General features: G+C 37.6%; 1 protein-coding gene across 2 annotated transcripts in view; it reads right to left on the bottom strand.

Annotated features, from left to right (window-relative positions):
• chm (CHM Rab escort protein) overlaps window positions 1-21,156 on the bottom strand; it is a 283,130-nt gene that overhangs the window by 48,817 nt on the left and 213,157 nt on the right. For both annotated transcript variants that reach the window (XM_039765765.1, XM_039765766.1), the window contains exon 12: window positions 17,503-17,599. In XM_039765765.1, coding sequence (XP_039621699.1) covers window positions 17,503-17,599 — 97 coding nt within the window. The remainder of the gene's footprint in view (window positions 1-17,502; window positions 17,600-21,156) is intronic.

Below are 21,156 nucleotides of genomic sequence, written 5' to 3'. Positions count from 1 at the left end.
ATTGAATAAAGATAGAATAAAGAAAAAAAATCAATGGTTTGTATCCAAGTAGAAAATTAAAATGAATCTGGTGAATGAACAACATTTTAATATTATACAATGAGCAAAACTCAAATGATCCCAGTTGTGATCCTAAGGAGACCAGATGTGCCCAGAAGGCAGTATCCCTCAAGCTTTGCAAGTAAAGTACACATTTGAAAATAAAAGAATGCTATTTGCTGCAGCATCTGCTCCCTTCTTAATGTCAGTCATGCTCAAACTGATAGAATTTCATGTAATTCTACAAAGACTTTGAGAGCTACAGACACTTTAAAGTACAAAACCAAGAACAACCAAAGCCTAATACAGACGATGATGCTCGAGTAAAAGTAATAGGCTCCATCAGTTCATACAGAAACAAATGAAAGGCCAAAATGCAATTGCTAAAATCACTTAAACAAGCAGGACAAACCAAATGCACCAGACATAAAAATACTGATATTTGAAGATGACACTCTGGCATACGTATTTTTGATTACAGCATTTCGTTATGCTGTGAACAATGTTTTGAAAAGGGACTGAGATAAATTCAGGGGTACTGTACTGGATTTCAATCCCAGACAACCACACTATAGACGCACAAAGCCTGGCAAACAACTGGATGTTTTGTATGCATTATTTTAGCTGATTGTCACTTTTAATTGGCATCTCATATTAAGGCAGCAACAGGTACAGAGAGCAGAGCACCAAAAGATAATCATATGTCTTAGCACGACATAAATAAAACAAGAATGAACACAGTATCGTGTTAAGGATTAAAAAAAGGGTTGATGACCAATCAAACATTTCCAGTACAGCTTCAGCACCAGTTACCAGAGCCAATAATTCCGATTACAATCAGCACGAATAAACGAAAACTTCTCAGTTGCTTAAATATGGAGGATATCCCACAACTAGTGCGGGCATTGATGCTGGCTCTGGGCTAAATGCATCAGAAATATATCAAGAGAATGTTCAGTGCTGTGTTCAGAAACCACTTTTTTTTCCAGGCACAGCAAAATTTACGATGGAGATAATTAGAAAGCATGTCAGCAGACCACAAAAAGAGTGCAAGGAAACAGAAAGCACTACAATGATGAAAGAAATACCAATTGGCAAAAAAATCCTTCTTATGTCAGAAAAGCAGCGTTTAAAAATGTGTCCCTCTTCAGCACGGCACATGGACATAGAAAGATGGCTAAACCTCTTGTTGACAATGAGATGTGTGCCAAGCAGAAAAAAATGGACGTGACATGAGGATAAACTATGAGGAAAGGCATGCATGTGTTTTGTTGAATTTACTACTTAAACAATCTAAATTGATTTGACAGAGGACATAAGAATTACTAGATATTTGTGTTTTGGTTGATTCTACTACTGATAAGGAAGTAATCGAACAGGAAACGATAACCACAGCGAACCTATTACTATACTAGTCAGTCTGAAAGATTCAGCAAATCCTGATGCAACATGGATATTGAAAACCAAAAACTCTGGCCAGGGGAGTAATGTTATCTGTTTGGAAAAGTTGTCAAAGATATGCCAAGACCCCTTACTTAGTTAGCTGTACTGTTGATGGTGCTGGAGTCACAATAGGTACAAAAACATGGATGGCTCATAGACTCCAAAAAAATGAATGAATTGAACTTGGAAGCAATAAAAGAGTTCAGCTACTCTGTAAAGTTTAAGAAAGGTTTGAAAAACTTGTTCAATATGTATAACTATTCTCTAAAAAGGACACTAAATCTTATAAGTAATCTCTAGTCAATCTCTCCAGTTAGATGGGTTTCAGCAAAGTTGAAGCCAATAAGAATACCTAAATCTGCCACTTTAGTTTAACTAAATAATCTCAGTTATTTATTACTAAATATTTTTTTATTCTAGTAGAAATATGAAACCCATACTTGTAATCAAATTAACCTTTATTTTGAACAAAGAGATGAAAGACTATTACAATATTTATTACTACTACATTAAATACGTAACATGGTTATGGATTATAGAGGATAGCATGATAGGGTTATTTAGTTAAATGTTTTACATTACACATTGTCACAGAATGTATCATTTATGAATTATACAATAAATCTATCTTAACCTTGAGCCCAAATTAATGTAAAATATCAGCATAATCAATCTGCGCTGATTACTACCTAGTTTTATTGGTTACAATATAATGTAGGCTATAATTGTAGGCTGCAGTAGGTAACATACAATCAGACACTGTCAGCAAGTTCAATATATGTCCTGTTTGTTATGAAAAAGTCTAAAGAATGCTTGTCAATACTTCAAGAACATGAACAGCTTACACCTACAGAGAAAATGGAACAGTTTTGATAGTAGATTATGCTGCACCCCACAACTCTTGTATAATAGGTTGAGTCTTCAATACAATTCCAGACACCAAACGTACAGCCAGAAAAGTTTGTTATGACCAAAATCAGCATGCTACACAGAAATGTGAATAATCTGTGTCTGCAGAAAGAAACAGCAAATAATTAAAATAAGAAATATTAAATATCTGTTTTTCAGTCAAACTGTATCACTTTTAAAGTTTAAGATTATTTTTGGCTCAAATTGAAGTAACTGTTTCTGCTTAAGAGTCATTCTTAGATAGTGAAGGTTAATATTAAAATTCACAATTTGAAAAGAACACTAGTTATTTAGCTTCACATAGTTTAAATACAGAAAAAAGAAGTAATGCTATTAATCTGTGTGTGTGTGTGTGGTGGGAGGGGGTGTGTGATATAGGCTCACTTTTGAACTCCATTTAATACCCAATCATAGAAAGTTAACGTTAAGATTCACATGTGTTAACTTAATTTGAATACAATATATCATTTACCTAAATAACTATACAAAACTTATAATCTTTTACCCACTGCAAGGTGACATGTAATATAACTTTTACAGCTTATTTCTGCAATAATAGGATGTTAATTGGCCAGTTAGGAACATAGTTTCCCAGCTAGAAGCAAAATCTGACAGACTTGCTTTCAAATTGAGCAGAGATTGTACTACGTGCTGAAGTCATCCATGCTGGTGGAATGTAGTGGTTTTGCCATGGCGTGTCATTTGTGTTTGAAACTTAATTAACACTAGAATCCTTGAAGCCTACGAAAAAAGTCATAACCCCGGCCCACCTTACATTCCTTCACACCTCTCCATCAGCGTCTTTTGATTTGCAAATGTATCAATCGGCACAAGCAGCCTACTATCCCATTCCCCACCCTGATGCAGCTCAAGGCTGCTTATCTGGGTGTGAGGTGCCTGTAGTTGTATAGGGTAAATAATATATTGTTATTTGGAATACATGCATTTCATGTGTGTTCCGTGTTTACAACGATCTGGGTAAATGTAGGATGATAGGAAACGTAAGGCAAGAAATGTTGAACATATAACTAAAACAGAACTTATTTTCATGTTATAGTAAAAATTGTGTGAAGACTGAAGTCCAAATATCAAATAAACACTTTCACAAAAGGTATAACAAAACAAGTATGCCTTATTCATGAATAAAACCGAAGAAAAAATACCAATTACAAATCTGGTGTAGAGTTAAGAATGACTGCCTCTAAATCAAGAGGTTGTGGGATCAACCCCAGGTTTTTACAGCATTTTCCATTTTGAGTAGTAATTTACAACGGGTGTTACAGACTCAAATCAAATGTATGTTTCTTATTATATAATTGTAATAATAATCACAGCTCACTACTCAAAATACCTAGATAAACAAGACTTGAACTGGGAGAACATTTGGCCCGAGTTGAGCTGTGGTGGTGGTGGTGGGGGGGATGGGATGGCAGGCTGCTTGTGTTGTTCAACACATTTGCAAAACAAAAGACGCTAATTGAGAAATCCGAAGGAATTTAAGTTGGCCTGGAATTGCGATTTTTTTCATAGGCTTCAGGGATTCTAGTGTCAAGGTGGGTCGGGATTACAACTCTTTGTGTAGGCTTCAGGGATTCTAGTGTTAAAACAATGTTTGCTCTTAAACCTTTATTTTGGTTGCCAAACACAGATTGGATAATACTCTTTCCAGATTCAACCCACCACCCATTAGATGGGGTTTGCTGCATTTTCAACCATCATGGAGCAAAAGCAAGTTGTGAGAGAGGGAGGAAGCAGCAGGTGGAGCAAGCCAGTATAAGCACTAATGCTAGAGCAATTATAGCATAGTTGCATTGGGTTAAGAAAAAGGAGATGGCAAAAGGACAGTTTCTTACAAACTGGCCTAGGGGGCCTTTTGAAAACTGGTTTTAATTAAGGGTTTGCATTACATATAAAGCAATAACATCATATTATATTTTTCACATCAAATTATTTTTGAAGGAAACGATTCAAATCTGTGCATGTGCATGAGCAACAAACATGCTTTCTTTGATTTTTTATATGACACTGTAGAGCAAATGTAGCAATTGCGACATATTGGTTCGGATTTTTTATCTTTCTTTCTTTTTTTGCACTTCATGTCTTCATAAAAAGTGAATCTGTGTCAAATACATGAACAAGCAAATGGTTTAAAACACTGATTGTGGATGAAATGCCAAAACCAATATAAAAAAAAACAGATTTATCAGTTTCTTGAAAACAACGATCAGATACAACTTGGTTCATCCTGTAACTACCAGTGTTAAGCAAGTTACTTTTAAGTAGAACTCCAGTCCCCAAAAAAACCACAACCCCATATAACAATTAGAACTGCTACTGAAAACAAAGAAATCTAAAAAATGATGTATTACTTAAAGAAGAAAGTTATAAGTATTTAAAAAAAGTAGTGTATAAAATTACATATACAGTACACCCCCAAAATTTGCAGGGCATACGTTCCTAGAGCACCCACGAATTGTGAAAAACTGCAAATTTTGGATGTGGTTCAAAAAATACCTATTTTTATAGTTTAAACCCTAAATATGCCCCCAAAACACTTCTATTTCAAACTCCGCTTAATACATTACCTAAAAAAAAGAATGTAAAGCTAAACCTGAATACTGTACTATGTCTCCCGCAGTGCTAGAATGTAAAATATCAATGTTACTGCTATATGTACTGTAATTCATGCAAGCATGTTTTCATTGCCAGAAGCCTAAGAAGGTACAGGGTGTTTCAGTGGCATCTTGGGGCTTTAACCCTTAAACCACCACATACTTGAGGGTTAACACATTCCCTGGACGCCAAATACTTTTTTGCTGCACTTTTAAGTAAACGTCACAATTCACAAAGAAAAAGTGAAATTTTAATGGAACACATTTTCTTTCATGCAAAGAGCATCACAATTACTGCAACACTGATCATTTTACACACTGCTAATGAACTGAAAAAAAACTATTTAAAAAAAATACTGGAACAATATGTACAAGGTGCAACTGACGCTATGAATGAAATTCAATAAATTACCGAGCCAACTGTGCTTTAACTGGCTTCACGCAAGCACACAGAGATAAGCGCTGATGCTTGCAGTCTAGTCTCGTGCAGTGGCCTAATCCCAGGGACAGTGAGGGTGCAGTGCTGCAGGGTGTCACGTTTGGGTCACAGAATTGCACAGAAACACAGGAGATCGTAGAGACAGGAACTTTACTCAAACACTTCAAACAAACATGTCTCTTTCAGAAGTAAAACGAGCTCAGTATGAAGTTAGTTCTCGATTAAAGAATAGACAAACATCATAGGGGTGCACAATGGAAGCGGGACTCCAAACAGCAGAGGATGTCTGGGGGAGGAGAGAGAAACAAAGCAATCAGCCAAAAAGGACAGGTGCTGTTCAGGCTTTTAAATATGCGTAGCATTGCGCGAGAAGCATATCACGCGACAGAGCAGCCGCAAGTAAGGGAGCAATTTGAAAATAGTTTATCCACGTTTTTTAATAGGGTTTTGTTGAGGAGCATCTGTGTCTTCTAGGGGTGCGTTCAGCCCCCCTGTTCACAAGGGGCTGCTTAACAAATGTATGGCATTGACCGATCAGCTCCTGCATGCTCGCAAATGGCACTGGGAAACGACTATAGCCAGCGGTGGCAGTTTAAGGGTTAAGAGTAACAAAACGGAAAACACAAGAACACTCAGCTGGAGATGCATCACAGTCAATCAGCAGCAAAGAGAAATGTAAACGCTGTAGCGGTCCAGTGCTGCAAAGATTCACACTGTGAGTTATTTATTTTTATGGTGGAGATTCCAGGGACGCACCCAGCCTTGACCCAACCTGCATGCACTCACAAACAGAGACAAAAACAAAGCAAACTAGTAATCAAACAGCAAATAAAGAATGTAATGAAAACCAGCCCTGTTCCCCTTACAGCAAAGCACAAACAAAACACACACAGTAAATCATGAAAAACATTCATGAAAAACTGCAACGGATGAAATGTAATGACGAAAATAGATAGTCCAGAGATCCGCATGTTGAATGGAAATGTAAAGATAGTCCTACCGCTAGTTCCTGAAATGGTGAGGACGAGTGTATGGGTTCAGGAGCGCTCCTTTCTTTGCAGGTTGTGTATTAATCCACTTACGGTCCTCATGTACATAGGCAGATGGCAGACAATCCAGAAGCCAACCACGAAACGATCCAGGGCAAAACGAATAAGTACAGGTAACCCAACAGAAGGCAAACAGAAAGGAACTTGAAACACAAATTACAAAAACTTTTTTTTTCTTGTCACCAGCCCCCTTTTTAAAAGCCGCGTTGACATCCTTTGACCCCAACAGACCCGGCACCCTCAGCAGAAGACCAATTAGAGGGACTGCTGGGAGTTGCAGTTTCAAATTCTATTGGCTACTCTGACCATCCCAAGCCACATTTTCTTCCTGTTCTCTCTACAGTACAGTATTGCCATGAAAAAAGCCATAAAAATTGCAGAGGATATTTGCGGCTTCCGCTAACAATTATTAGATAGGTTCTAAGGAAAACACCGCGAATGACTGAGGCTGCGAACTCTGAACCGTGACTTTGCGGGGTCTACTGTATTACTATTATTACTGCACAAATAAATATGAAACTCAAAAATATTTAGCAAGAAAATCGTTTAAAAAATACAGCATGTTTGTGAACACAACTGGAACTGAATTTGCACTCACAGACAAGCAAACAAAAGCAATTTTAACCATTTTCAACATAATCCCAACAAGCCAATAAACAAAATATGTATATATTTTTCACTATTGGTTTTAAATTAAATGGCCGCTGTTAAACTCTGGCATACAAAGGTGTCCTCATTTTTCTATATTAATATATATTAAATATATTATATTAAATTTAAAATTGACACTGTTATTTCAGTCATTTTCTAACCCACTTAGTCCTGAACAGGATTGAGGGGGGTGGCTCTTGAACCCAGGAGCCGTCAACAGACATGAACTGAGATGGACCAGAGCAAATCAGAACATATGAACAAGCAAGAGGTGGTGCAAAGTGCTCAACTACTTTTATTTAAAAACAGTGTTCTAAAAGTGCAATACTTCATCCATTAAACACTGTAAACAGTTCATATATACAGGTTTGGAGAAATTTGTTGGTACCTTTAAAGCTCTTTGATAAAGTGCTACATGCCTCCTGAAAGTGATTACATGAAAAGCAATTGCACCAAGTATATCTGCATGCCTTTGATAGGTCATTAAGTAAAGCAAAGAAAAAGAGAAAGTATTGCTTATTCTATGAAGATATTCTAAAATGGTTTGGACACATTTGTTGGTACCCCCTGAAAAGATCACAAATAATTAGATTAAAATTGGCTTTTCAAACTATTTGTTTTCTTTAATAATAAAATAATTTCTCAACTGAGACCCTCCACTTGCATCCTTGACCCAGTACCAACAAGTTTTTTCAAGGAAGTATCTGGCGTTCTAATTGATAATATTCTTGACATAGTAAACTTGTCATTAGATACGGGAGTCTTCCCAGACTGTCTTAAGACTGCTCTAGTTAAACCCCTACTCAAGAAAAATAATCTTGACCCCTCTGCTTTTGAAAATTTGAGATCCATTTCTAACCTGCCTGCCTTAACACTAGAATTACCAGAGCCTACGAAAAAACTCGTAATTCCGTCCCACCTTAAACTGCTTCTTAAATCCCTTCACACCTCTCCGCCAGCGCCCTTTGTCTTCTAAATGTGCTGATAAAGAGAAGCTCGGAGCAGCCGGCTATTCCATCCCCCCACCAATTTAGAACGCGCACGAACTTCTCTCAGCTCAGGCCTTGATTGAGTATCTGGGAGTGAAGTGGAGTTTTAGAGTGGAAATAATAGATCGTTGTTTGGAACACACGCATTTCATGTCTGTTCCGTTTCTACAGTAATCTGTGTCAACACATTGTTAAAACAGAAACGTTTTTTTATATTCTAGTAGTAGATGACAAAATGTAGGCATAAACTGTATAATGTATGAAGCCTGAAGTCCAAATAGCAAAGAAACATTTTCACAAGAATAACACAATTGCGCTTTTATTCAAAAATATAACTGCAGAAACAAAGAGCCGCCTAAACATGTGACATTGACACCACTTTATTGTAACTGCCTCCGTGGCTCAATAGACTCACCCCCCGCTTGGGAATCAAAAGGTCACGAGTTCGATCCTGTGCTCCTCCGTTTTGAGAAGTAAACTGCTCTTAGTCTTACTGTTTTAAAATAAAAGCATACATTTGATTTCAGTATGTAACAGCCGGTGCAATTTATGATCCTTGTAAAGGCTAGCTTTTTTTTTTTAATTCACTTTTCATTCTCTCAGTCGCGTTCAGAATCAATCCATACAACCCCATCTGACACAGCTGTTTTCACTAAAGGCGCTATAGCTCTGCAGTGTACCACGATGCATACTAACGCCAAACACCCTCAACCCAGGAACATATATTGGTGTAAAAGTATAACAAAAGTGCACTTTTATTCAAGTGCACTTTTTCCATCGCTTTTCCTGTAAGAAGCAATGTACACACTTCTCTCTATGCTGTGGTTTCCATTACACACCTGAAAGAAAGAGACAATACATGTGAAAATATCCAGCATACAGCAACATGCGGGACTGGCAGGAACACTCAATAAAACTGAATAAAAAGAAAATCAAGTGACGGTGAGATACGAAGAAGGCAGCTTCGCCAGCGTCTGTGTGTCAGAACCGGGTGGGGGGGCGTTAGTATGCATCGTGGTACAACGCAGAGCTATAGCGTCTGTATTCTGTTTCTTGCTTTCTTTTTCTTCGGTTATACAGGTAGTTTTGAATAAAAGTGCACTTGTTTTGTTTGCGAAATGAAGTGTCTGCGTGCACTTTTCGTGGCATTACACGTGTATTTTTGAGCATGCCCGTTTGAGCAGTATAAAAGTATTGAAAAGTATAACAAAACAACGGGCAGATGGGGAGTGTCTGATGATTGCATATAGCGCCGAACTTACTGCTCTTTACTATTCTCTCCTCTGCGTGCCCGGAGTACAAAAGAAACAGAATACAGACGCGCTATAGCTCTGCGTTGTACCACGATGCATACTAACGCCCCCCCACCCGGTTCTGACACACAGACGCTGGCGAAGCTGCCTTCTTCGTATCTCTCCGTCACTTGATTTTCTTTTTATTCAGTTTTATTGAGTGTTCCTGCCAGTCCCGCATGTTGCTGTATGCTGGATATTTTCACATGTATTGTCTCTTTCTTTCAGGTGTGTAATAGAAACCACAGCATAGAGAGAAGTGTGTACATTGCTTCTTACAGGAAAAGGCGATGGAAAAAGTGCACTTGAATAAAAGTGCACTTTTGTTATACTTTTACACCAATATATGTTCCTGGGTTGAGGGTGTTTGGCGTTAGTATGCATCGTGGTACACTGCAGAGCTATAGCGTCTTTAGTGAAAACAGCTGTGTCAGATGGGGTTGTATGGATTGATTCTGAACGCGACTGAGAGAATGAAAAGTGAATAAAAAAAAATAAAAAAAAAGCTAGCCTTTACAAGGATCATAAATTGCACCGGCTGTTACATACTGAAATCAAATGTATGCTTTTATTTTAAAACAGTAAGACTAAGAGCAGTTTACTTCTCAAAACGGAGGAGCACAGGATCGAACTCGTGACCTTTTGATTCCCAAGCGGGGGGTGAGTCTATTGAGCCACGGAGGCAGTTACAATAAAGTGGTGTCAATGTCACATGTTTAGGCGGCTCTTTGTTTCTGCAGTTATATTTTTGAATAAAAGCGCAATTGTGTTATTCTTGTGAAAATGTTTCTTTGCTATTTGGACTTCAGGCTTCATACATTATACAGTTTATGCCTACATTTTGTCATCTACTACTAGAATATAAAAAAACGTTTCTGTTTTAACAATGTGTTGACACAGATTACTGTAGAAACGGAACAGACATGAAATGCGTGTGTTCCAAACAACGATCTATTATTTCCACTCTAAAACTCCACTTCACTCCCAGATACTCAATCAAGGCCTGAGCTGAGAGAAGTTCGTGCGCGTTCTAAATTGGTGGGGGATGGAATAGCGGCTGCTCCGAGCTTCTCTTTATCAGCACATTTAGAAGACAAAGGGCGCGGAGAGGTGTGAAGGGATTTAAGAAGCAGTTTAAGGTGGGACGGAATTACGAGTTTTTTCGTAGGCTCTGGTAATTCTAGTGTTAAGTAAAATTCTAGAGATTTATGCAGAATATTATTCAGTTAAATAACCACAATAAACATGCTTCTTAGGTTTTAGAACAAATCACAGCACAGAAACTGCACTCGTTAAAGTAGTAAACGACTTGCAGGTAAATGCAGACAGAGGCCATTTATCTGTTCTCATCCTCTTTGATCTGAGTGCCGCATTTGACACCATTGATCAAACATTCTTAGAAATCGCCTTAGTCAATGGGTGGGCCTCTCTGGCAGTGTCTTAAATTGGTCTGAATCCTACCTGGCAGGTAGAAAATTCTTTGTTTGTTGTGGTAATTACAACTCAAAGACACATGATATCCTATATGATGTTCCACAAGGCTCTATCCTGGGTCCGCTGCTCTTCTCAATCTACATGCTTCCGTTAGGTCAGATTATCTTGGGGCACAACGTGAGCTACCACAGCTATGCTGATGACACGCAGCTGTATTTATCAATTGCACCTGATGACCCAGATGCTGCTATTTCACTAACACAATGTCTTACTTGTGTTTTTAATTGGATGAATAGTAATTTTCTCAAGCTAAATAAAGAGAAAACAGAAATTTTAGTGATGGGCAATAAAAGGATACAATGAGGTTATCAGAAATAAACTTGATGCGTTAGGATTAAAAGTCAAGACGCAGGCAAAGAACTTAGGGGTAACTATTGACTGTGACCTGAATTTTAAATTGCACATTAATCAGACCACTAGGACAGCATTTTTTCACTTAAGATACATATCAAAAGTTAGATCTCTTATATCATTGAAAGATGCTGTGAAATTAGTTCACGCTTTTGTTTTCAGTCATATAGATTACTGTAATGCACTCCACTCAGGACTACCCAAAAAAGACATAAATCGTTTGCAACGAGTGCAGAATGCAGCTGCTAGAATCCAAACTAGGAAAAGAAAATCCGAGCACATTTCTCCAGTTTTGATGTCACTACACTGGTTACCTGTGTCATTCAATTTTGACCTTAAACTACTGCTTATGGTTTAAAAGCCTTAAATAATCTCGCTCCATCTTATATATCGGAATGTCTGACACCATGTATTCCAAATAGTAACCTTAGATCCTCAAATGAGTGTCTGCTTAGAATTCCAAGAGCAAAACTTAAAGAGTGTTGAGGCAGCCTTCTGCTGTTATGCACCTAAAATCTGGAATAGCCTGCCCATAGGAATTCCCCAGGCTAATACAGTGGAGGTCTGTGTACTTTTTGGTATTTGAAATTTCATTTTAGAAGCAAAAACGAAAAAACGAAAATGAAAGGAATTTTCAGATTTAGATTTTTGATTAAAGAATAAAATGAGGAAAAATAAGGTATTTTTTAATTCTATGGTAACAAACAACAGTCATAAACTTACAATTACATATATTTTTCTGGATTTATTTGTGATTCAGATAATGAAAGTGTAATAGCTCAAAAACAGCAAAACAGACGCATTTTTGTTGCCGGAAACCATAAGTATTTCTTCTGCACGATTTTTGATGACACGTGCAAACAGTCCTCCTCACAACACTTTGATCGATGACTTTGAAGTTACACTGGCATTAGCTGAGGATGGACCATTACGTTGTTTTTCAGAACAGTAAAAGAGTGACACTCCGGGACGAGGACATGACTGTAGAAAAACTACGTTGCATCTTTCCGGTAAAAGTACAAACTTTGCTTCATTGACGTAGCAGCTCTTTTATGAATGTGAATGTTATTGTTATTACTTACTGTGAAACAGCTAACATTTGACACTAAGTCTGGCAATTTTTATAGGGCTAGCATTTTGAATGTGTGTAAATGTGTGAATGGTGGCTGACTGACAAGTGTAACACATGTTAAGAAAACTTTCTGTAAATCCTGTTGCTCTCCTAACGTGTTACACTTGTGCACACTGTTAATACTCGAAACGTTTACAAGCTATAGTAGACAGTAAAAGTCAATGAGCAACCATTTAAAATGCTAGCACTCTAAAAATTGCCAGACTTTGTGTTAGTAAATGAAATCGCCAAATGTTAGCTGTTTCACAGTAAGTAACAACAGAAACATTCATAAAAGAACTGCTACATCAATGAAGCAAAGTTTGCGAAGGTTGTATTTTTACCAGAAAGATGCAACTCAGTTTTTCTGCAGTCATGTCCTCGTCCCGGAGTGTCACTCTTTAACTGTTCCGAAAAACAAGGTAATGGTCCATCCTCTGCTGATGCCAGTGTAACTTCAAGGCCGTCGATCGATGTGTTGTGAGGAGGACTGTTTGCATGTGTCGTCAAAAATCGCGCAGAAGAACTTCAGGTTTCTGAAAAAGAAAATGCATCTGTTTTGTTGTTTTTGAGCTATTACACTTTCATTATTTGAATCACAAATAAAACAAGAAAAGTATGTGTAATAGTTTATGACTGCTATTTTTTACCACAGAATTAAAAATACCTTATTTTCACTCATTTGATTCTTTAATCAAAAATCTAAATCTGAAAATTCCTTTCATTTTCGTTTTTGCTTCTAAAATGAAATTTCAAATACCAAAAAGTACACGGATCAGTGGAGCACTTTAAAAAACTGCTAGAAACACATTACGTTAAATATGGCCTTCTCATAACTTCACCTTAACTTAATCCTGATACTCTGTATATTCAATTCATTATAATAACTATTCATGGTGGCTCTAAAATCCCTACTAACCCCTACTCTCTCTTCTGTTTCTTTTCCAGATTTTCTGTGGTGGCGACCTGTGCCGGCACCACCTAATCAAAGCATTGTGATGTTCCTGCATTAATGGATTAAAAGCCAGAAGTCTACATGACCATCATCATCAAGTCCTTCCATGAGAACCCTAAGTACAAAAAGGACTGTTTCATTTATGTTAGGTAGAATGCCCAGAGGGGGCTGGGCGGTCTCATGGTCTGGAACCCCTGCAGATTTTATTTTTTTCTCTCCAGCCGTCTGGAGGTTTTTGTTTTTTCTGCCCTCCCTGGCCATCGGACCTTACTTTTTTTCTATGTTAATTAGTGTTCTCTGATTTTAATTCTTACTTTGTGTTTTATTTCTCTTTTCTTCATCATGTAAAGCACTTTGAGCTACATTATTTATATGAAAATGTGCTATATAAATAAATGTTTTTGTTGTTTAATTAGTATCACACATGTCTCTAATCGTGCAATCAGTCATTCAGCCTATTTTAAATGGAGAAAAGCAGACACTTGTGCTGTTTGGTATAATCGTGTGTCCCATACAGAACATGGACCACAGCAAACAAAAGAAGAGAGTTATCTGAGATGATCAGAAAGAAAATTATAGAAAAGCATGTTAAAGACAAAGGCTATACAGTCCACATCCAAGCAGCTTGATGTTCCTGTTAAAACATTTGTAAATATTAAGAAGTTTAAGGATTGTAGCCAACCTCCTTGGATGCAGCCGCAATAAGAAAACTGACCCCAGAATGGCAGAAGGATGGTGAGAATAGCAGACAAAATTCCAAGGACAACTTCCTCAGATATACAAGCTAAACCCCAATGTGAAGGTCCATCAGTGTCTGATTGCACCGTCTGTTGCTTTATGAGTTATATTTTACTCCATGGTTGACAGAAAACATAAAAAAGCCAGACTGGAAGTTGCTACGATATGTATTGACAAGCCATAATGCTTTTAGAAGACTGTCCTTTGGACAGATGAGACACAACTGTAGCTTTTTGGCAAGTCACATCAGTTCTATGCCCACAGATTAAGAAAATAAAGCAAACACAAGAACACCATATGGTTTGAGTCAGAAATTTACATAAATAAATATGAACTATTTAAAACTCACTTAATAACCAATCCACATATTGTTATACTAACATAATACAAATTTGGTGCATCGTTTAAGACTCCTAAATTGTGCAGGGCAAAAGTATTTTTTTCTAGCAATGTTCACAGACAGGTTATTTTACTTTTTATTGACTATATCACAATCCCAGTGGGTCACAAGTTTACATACACTTTGTTAATACACTTTGTTAACCTTGACTATAAACAGCTTAGAACATTCCAGAAAATTACGTCAAGCCTTTAGGTAATTAGACTAACTTGAGTCAACATGTGGATGAACTGTATGTTAAAGCCGATAATCATTGCATCTTTGCTTTACATACTAGGAAAATCAAAACTTCAGAAAAAAAACATTGTGGATCTCCACAAACATGATTCATCCTTAGGAAAAATTTCCAAACAGCTGCAGGTTACATGTTCATCTGTACAAGCAATAATATGCAAGTATAAACATCATGGGACCACACTGCCAACATACTGCTCTGGAAGGAGACACATTCTGCCTCCTAGAGAAGAATGTACTTTGGCATGAAAAGTCCAAATGAATCCCAGAACAGCAGCAAAGAACTTTGTGAAGATGCTAGAGGAAACAGGTAGACAAGTATCTATATCCACAAAAAAACAAGTCTTGTATCGACATAAAATGAAAGGCTGCTCAGCAAAGACTAAGCCATTCCACCAAAGCTGTCATAAAAAAGTCTGACTGTTTGCAATGGCACATGGGGACAAAAATATGACCTTCTGGAGAAATGTCCTCTGGTCTGATAAATCCAAGATTGAACTGTTTGGCCATAATGACCACTGTTATGTTTGGAGCAAAAAAGATGAGGCTTGCAAGCCAAAGAGCATCATCCCAACCATCAAGCATGGTGGTGAGAGCATCATGTTGTGGGAATGCTTTGCTGCCAGAGAAACTGATGCACTTCACAAAATAGATGACATCATGAGAAAGGAAATCTATGTAGATATACTGCACCAACATCTCAGCAGCTCAGCAAGGAAGATGAAGCTCAGTTGCAAATGGGTTTTCCAAATGGACAATAACCCCAAGAATACCACCAATATTGTGGCAAAATGACTTAAGGACTACAAGGTCAAGGTATTAGAGTGGCCATCACAAAGACCTGATTTGTGGGCAGAACTGAAAAAGTGTGTGCAAGCAAGGAAACCTACTAACCTGTCCCAGTAGCATCCAGTTCTACAAGGTGTAATGGGAAAAATTTCCCACAACCTATCGTAAGAAGCTTGTGGAAAGCTACCCAAAAAGTTTGACTCAAAATTAAAAAAATATAAAAGAAATGCTACCAAATATTAACAAAGTTTCTGTAAACTTCTGATCCACTGGAATTGTGATTTAGTCAATAAAAAGTTAAATAATCTGTGAACATTGCTGGAAAAAATTCCTTTTGCCCTGCACAAAGTAGACGTCTTAGACAATATGCCAAATGTATAGTTCGTTAGTATAAAATCTGTGGAGGGGTTATATATTGTGTTTTGAAGAATTGAGCATTAAGTATATGTAAACGTCTGACTTCAACTGTACTTTACCTACTGCGAAATATGGAGAAGGGTCAGTTATGTTTTGTGGCTGCTTTGCCGTGTCCAGCAAAGGGTGCCTTGAATCTGTGCAGGTGAGAATGAAATCAAGACTATCAAGACATTTTGGAGTGAAAAGTACTGCCCAGTATCAAAAAGCTCTGTCTCAGTCACAGGACCCCCAACAGGATAATGACTCTAAACTCACAGCAAAAAGCACACAAGAATTGCCTAAGAAAAAAACAATGGACTATTCTGAAGAGGCCTATTATGAGCCCCGATTTGAATCCTATCGAACACATATGGAAAAACTGAAACATGAGGACTGAAGAAAGCACCCCTCAATCCTGACACAGCTAGAGAAGTTTGCTCTGGAAGAATGGGCTAAAGTACCTGTCGAAAAGTGCAGAAGTTGCATTGAGAGCCACAGTAATCGCTTGCTTGTGGTAATTGCCTCTAAATGCTGTGCAACAAATTATTAGGTTAAAGGTTATATCATTTTTGTTCATGCCATTTTCATTTGAGTTATTATTTGAAATTTTCTGTTGAATCTAAACTTTAAAGCAATGTCTGATTTTTGTTAAACACAGAATAAACAATGATGGGTGGCAATTACTTTTGTCAACTGTAAGTTATTTAAGAGACAACTGCGGATTCATCTTTTTTCTTGGAGAAGTAGCAGCACATTTGTCCACATCTGTAATCCACTCTTTCTAGTGCTCAGTGGGGGATGACCTGCCCTTGGAATGTCAATTGCTCACTCATCCATGGGGACACCAACTACTTGCTTCCCATCACCATGTTGGCTCAGACTCCCCAATTCTGCCTTCCTCATCTCTACTTTCATTGTTTTACGTTTTTCTCTCATACTGATCAGGCTCTCCACTTAAACTCCTGTGGACGCGGGACCCTAATTGCAATCTGTGCAGTACCAATGCTGTGCATCTGACCTAATCAAATAATTAGTTCACCACCAAACCTTACACCCTACGTCTGCCCAGCTCCTTTCCAGAGCATGGGCCCAAAGAACACAAAAAACTACCTACAGCATTGGACCTTAAAATGCTTCACTACAGGGATTCCGAACTGGTTGAAGTTTTCAGACAATCAAGGATTATAAAAGTATATACCTCATTAATTTCAGTAGCAATCATATCATAAATAGGTTTGTCCCAAATACACCTGCAAACAGGTGTGTAAGTAGTTGATAATCAGTAGTGAATCCAGAGCTTAAATGTCTGAAGCTGGAACTGATGAAATTAAATGTCATGTAACTATTGTGTCACATGAACAGCAACAAGAAACAATATGGCCATGCAGAGAAAGACACAAAATTACAGAGATGATAAAATTGTAAATAATCAGAAAACCAAGTCTAATAAATTAATATGGCCATCAAAACACAAATATGTCCCATAATAATCTTCTTTAAAATTTTAATTAATCAATTTTGTAAATGTGAATATCCAAAAAATGCAGTATACACACTGGCGTATAATAAATGGAAAAATCAACTGGTATTGATCCAAATTATTCTACTTACAGGTTCCTTGCATGCAGGTCATTGAAGAGGAACAGAGCTCAATAATACGGACTGCAGGTTGTCCACTTTTCAAAGGAGGTACAGTAACAAGTGAAATCTATAAAATTCAATGTAAAAACAATGACCAAGAGTGAGTCATTTGGTTCATAAACAGTATAAGCAGGTTACACTTTGTGTTCTGCTTATTACTATGAATCAATGCAGAAATATACTGTATACAGAGATGGATTTACCCATTAAATCATACACTCACAGAAGAACATAGTGAACAAAGCATTTCACTCTCTTTAATACAATTGGTGTTCAATATTTTGTGTCCATTCTACATTGTCAATTTGCTTCTTTAAGTAAGTATGAAATACTTGATAAACTTATTTAAATGTAATATAGCTGCCTAGCTGTTACTAGCATTAACAAAACAGCAAGAACAAAGCATGGATATGCTCTAAGTCTGCTGAAGTGCATACTTAAACCTATGAGGCTCATAGTAACTGATTCAAAGGAAATGTACAGTCACCAATCAACTTGGCATGCATGTCTTTGGGATAGAGGAACTACAGACCACTGGGAAAAAAACACAATCTCCACAGTTTTCATTAAAAAAATCACAATTTAAACATACAGTATCTCACAAACGTGAGTACACCCCTCACATTTTTGTAAATATTTTATTATATCTTTTCATGGGACAACACTGAAGATATGCCACTTTGATAAAATATAAAGTAGTCAATGTACAGCTTGTATAACAGTGTAAATTTTCTGTCCTCTCAAAATAACTCAACACACAGCCATTAATATCTAAACTGCTGGCAACAAAAGTGAGTACACCCCTAAGTGAAAAATGTCCAAATTGTGCCCAGTTAGCCATTTCCCCTCCCCGGTGTCATGTGACTTGTTAGTGTTACAAGGTCTCAGGTGTGAATGAGGAGCACGTGTGGTAAATTTCATGTTATTGCTCTTACACTCTCTCATACTGGTCACTGGAAATTCAACATGGCACCTCATTGCAAAGAACTTTCTGAGCATCTGAAAAAAAGAATTATTGCTCTACATAAAGATGTCCTAGGCTATAAGAAGATTGCCAACACCCTGAAACTGAGCTGTAGCACAGTGGCCAAGACCATACAGTGGTTTAACAGGACAGGTTCCACTCAGAACAGGCCTCGCCATGGTCGACCAAAGAAGTTGAGTGCACGTGCTCAGTGTCATATCCAGAGGTTGTCTTTTGAAAATAGACATATGAGTGCTGCCAGTATTGCTGCAGCGGTTGAAGGGGTGGGGGGTCCGCCTATCAGTGCTCAGACCATACACCGCACACTACATCAAATTGGTCTGCATGGCTGTCGTCCCAGCAGGAGGCCTCTTCTAAAGATGATGCACAAGAAAGCCCGCAAACAGTTTGCTGAAGACAAGCACACTAAGGGCATGGATTACTGGAACCATGTCTCCTGGTCTGATGAGACCAAGATAAACTTATTTGGTTTAGATGGTGTCAAGCATGTGTGGTGGCAACCAGGTGAGGAGTACAAAGACAAGTGTGTCTTGCCTACAGTCAAGCAAGGGTAAAGGTACTGGACTGGCCAAGCATGGCTCCAGACCTAAACCCTATTGAGCATCTGTGGGGCATCCTCAAACAGAAGGTGGAGGAGCACAAGGTTTATAACATCCACCAGCTCTGTGATGTCATCATGGAGGAGTGGAAGAGGATTCCAGTGGCAACCTGTGAAGCTCTAGTGAACTTTATGTCCAAGAAAGGTAAGGCAGTGTTGGAAAATAATGGTGGCCACACAAAATATTGACACTTTGGGCACAATTTGGACATTTTTCACTTAGGGGTGTACTCACTTTTGTTGCCAGCGGTTTAGACATTAATGGCTGTGTGCCGAGTTATTTTGAGGGGACAGCAAATTTACATTGTTATACAAGCTGTACACTGACTACTTTACATTGCATCAAAGTGTCATATCTTCACTGTTGTCCCATGAAAAGATATAATAAAATATTTACAAAAATGTGAGGGGTGTACTCATTTTTGTGAGATACTGCAGATCGCAGGAGATGACAAACAGAAATGCTACATATTCAATAATCTTTATTTCCTAATTCTGCATCAAGTATAAACATTTAATTTAATTTAACTGACTCATACAAAGGATATCACACTGTGATATTTTGACAATGTTCTTAGAAAAAACAGAAAATCAACAGTTATGGAAATGTCTGCTGTGTCAGAATGGGAGCAGCAACAAACCATAGAATTAAATAACGAGTTTAATTAACAGCAAGAATTGGCTTCTCATTAAGTTGGAATTAAATTAGTTGGGAGTTTGAAGCCCCAATTTAGCTGGTGAACTGTTGACTTGTTTCACATTTGATTTCTGTTTGACTGTCATTTAATGAAGAAAATAATTCAGAGCACTGAACCCTTAAAAACAGGGCTATTAAAATGAAGGTAAAAAGAAGTTAATTAGCAGTGAAAACTGGTCACTGATTAGGAAAAGGGTTAGAATGAAAATCTGCAGCCACTGTGGCACTCCAGGACTGGAGTTTGCCACCCCAGATGTAGAGTATCTTGGTTAACATGATTCATTAATATTGTCTGGGAAGGTAGGGACAGTATATCATGATCGGTGCACTGAGGAAATAGTTTCCATTTACAAAAATTCAAACAAAAAGATGCTCCAGTAAAACAATTACTCCATGTTTTAAGTGGCCAAACCTCTTAAACTGTTTTAACTAATTTAAAAAAAACAAGGTAAATTAGGAACCATAAGAGAGATACACAAGGAAAAAATATGAACGAGAAGTAAATTTCACAGACAGTGAGCTGCAAAACATATAATTAATCATGTTCCATTTATAGAAACAGAGAAGATATTGTTTCAGCAGAACAATACAAAATTTTCACCACAAAACTGTGAGGAGACAGAAGAAATGTCACAAGAAGACATCAAGTACATGTATACAGACTCAGAATCTGCAAAACTGGTAGGTGGAAATTGCTGCATAAATTTGACTATTAAGGATGATGCCTAACAATCGCTGTATTACAGTACAGTGTGCTACTAGTCTCAAAAGGAATCTGAATAAAATTCAGGTTTTCACAAAGACTATAAAGATTTCATAAGTGACATAATAGAGAAGGGTTATGCTGTCAAAGTATACAAAAGAAACCTGAACCACAATGATGGCAGGGTATAGTATTTCCTTATCATGATATCTGTCATCCAAAGAAAAGTAATATCAGAGTTGTTTTTGATTGTACAGCCAATTACCATGGAACTTCTAGTAACACTAGAATATCTGAAGCCTACGAAAAAACTTCTCGGGCCGCCTTAAATTCCTTCGCACCTCTCCATCAGCGTCTTTTGTTTTGTGAACGTGCAAAAGCAGCAAGCAGCCTGCTATCCCATCCCCACCGCAGCTCTACTTGGACAAAAATCAGACATGGAACACACATGAAATGTATGTAATCCAAATAACAATACATTACTTACCCTATACAACTCCAGGCACCTCACACGCAGATAAATACACTTGAGCTGAAATTGGATAGCAGGCTGCTTGCGGAGACTGACACATTTGCTAAACAAAACACGCTAATGGAAGGAATTTAAGGTGGCTTGGGATTACGAATTTTTTCATAGGCTT

The sequence above is a fragment of the Polypterus senegalus genome, chromosome 10 (genome assembly GCF_016835505.1).
Source record: "Polypterus senegalus isolate Bchr_013 chromosome 10, ASM1683550v1, whole genome shotgun sequence".
Classification (NCBI taxonomy): Eukaryota; Metazoa; Chordata; class Cladistia; order Polypteriformes; family Polypteridae; genus Polypterus; species Polypterus senegalus.
The sequence above is the reverse complement of the archived record's forward strand: the minus strand, read 5'-3'. Positions and strand labels throughout refer to the sequence as shown.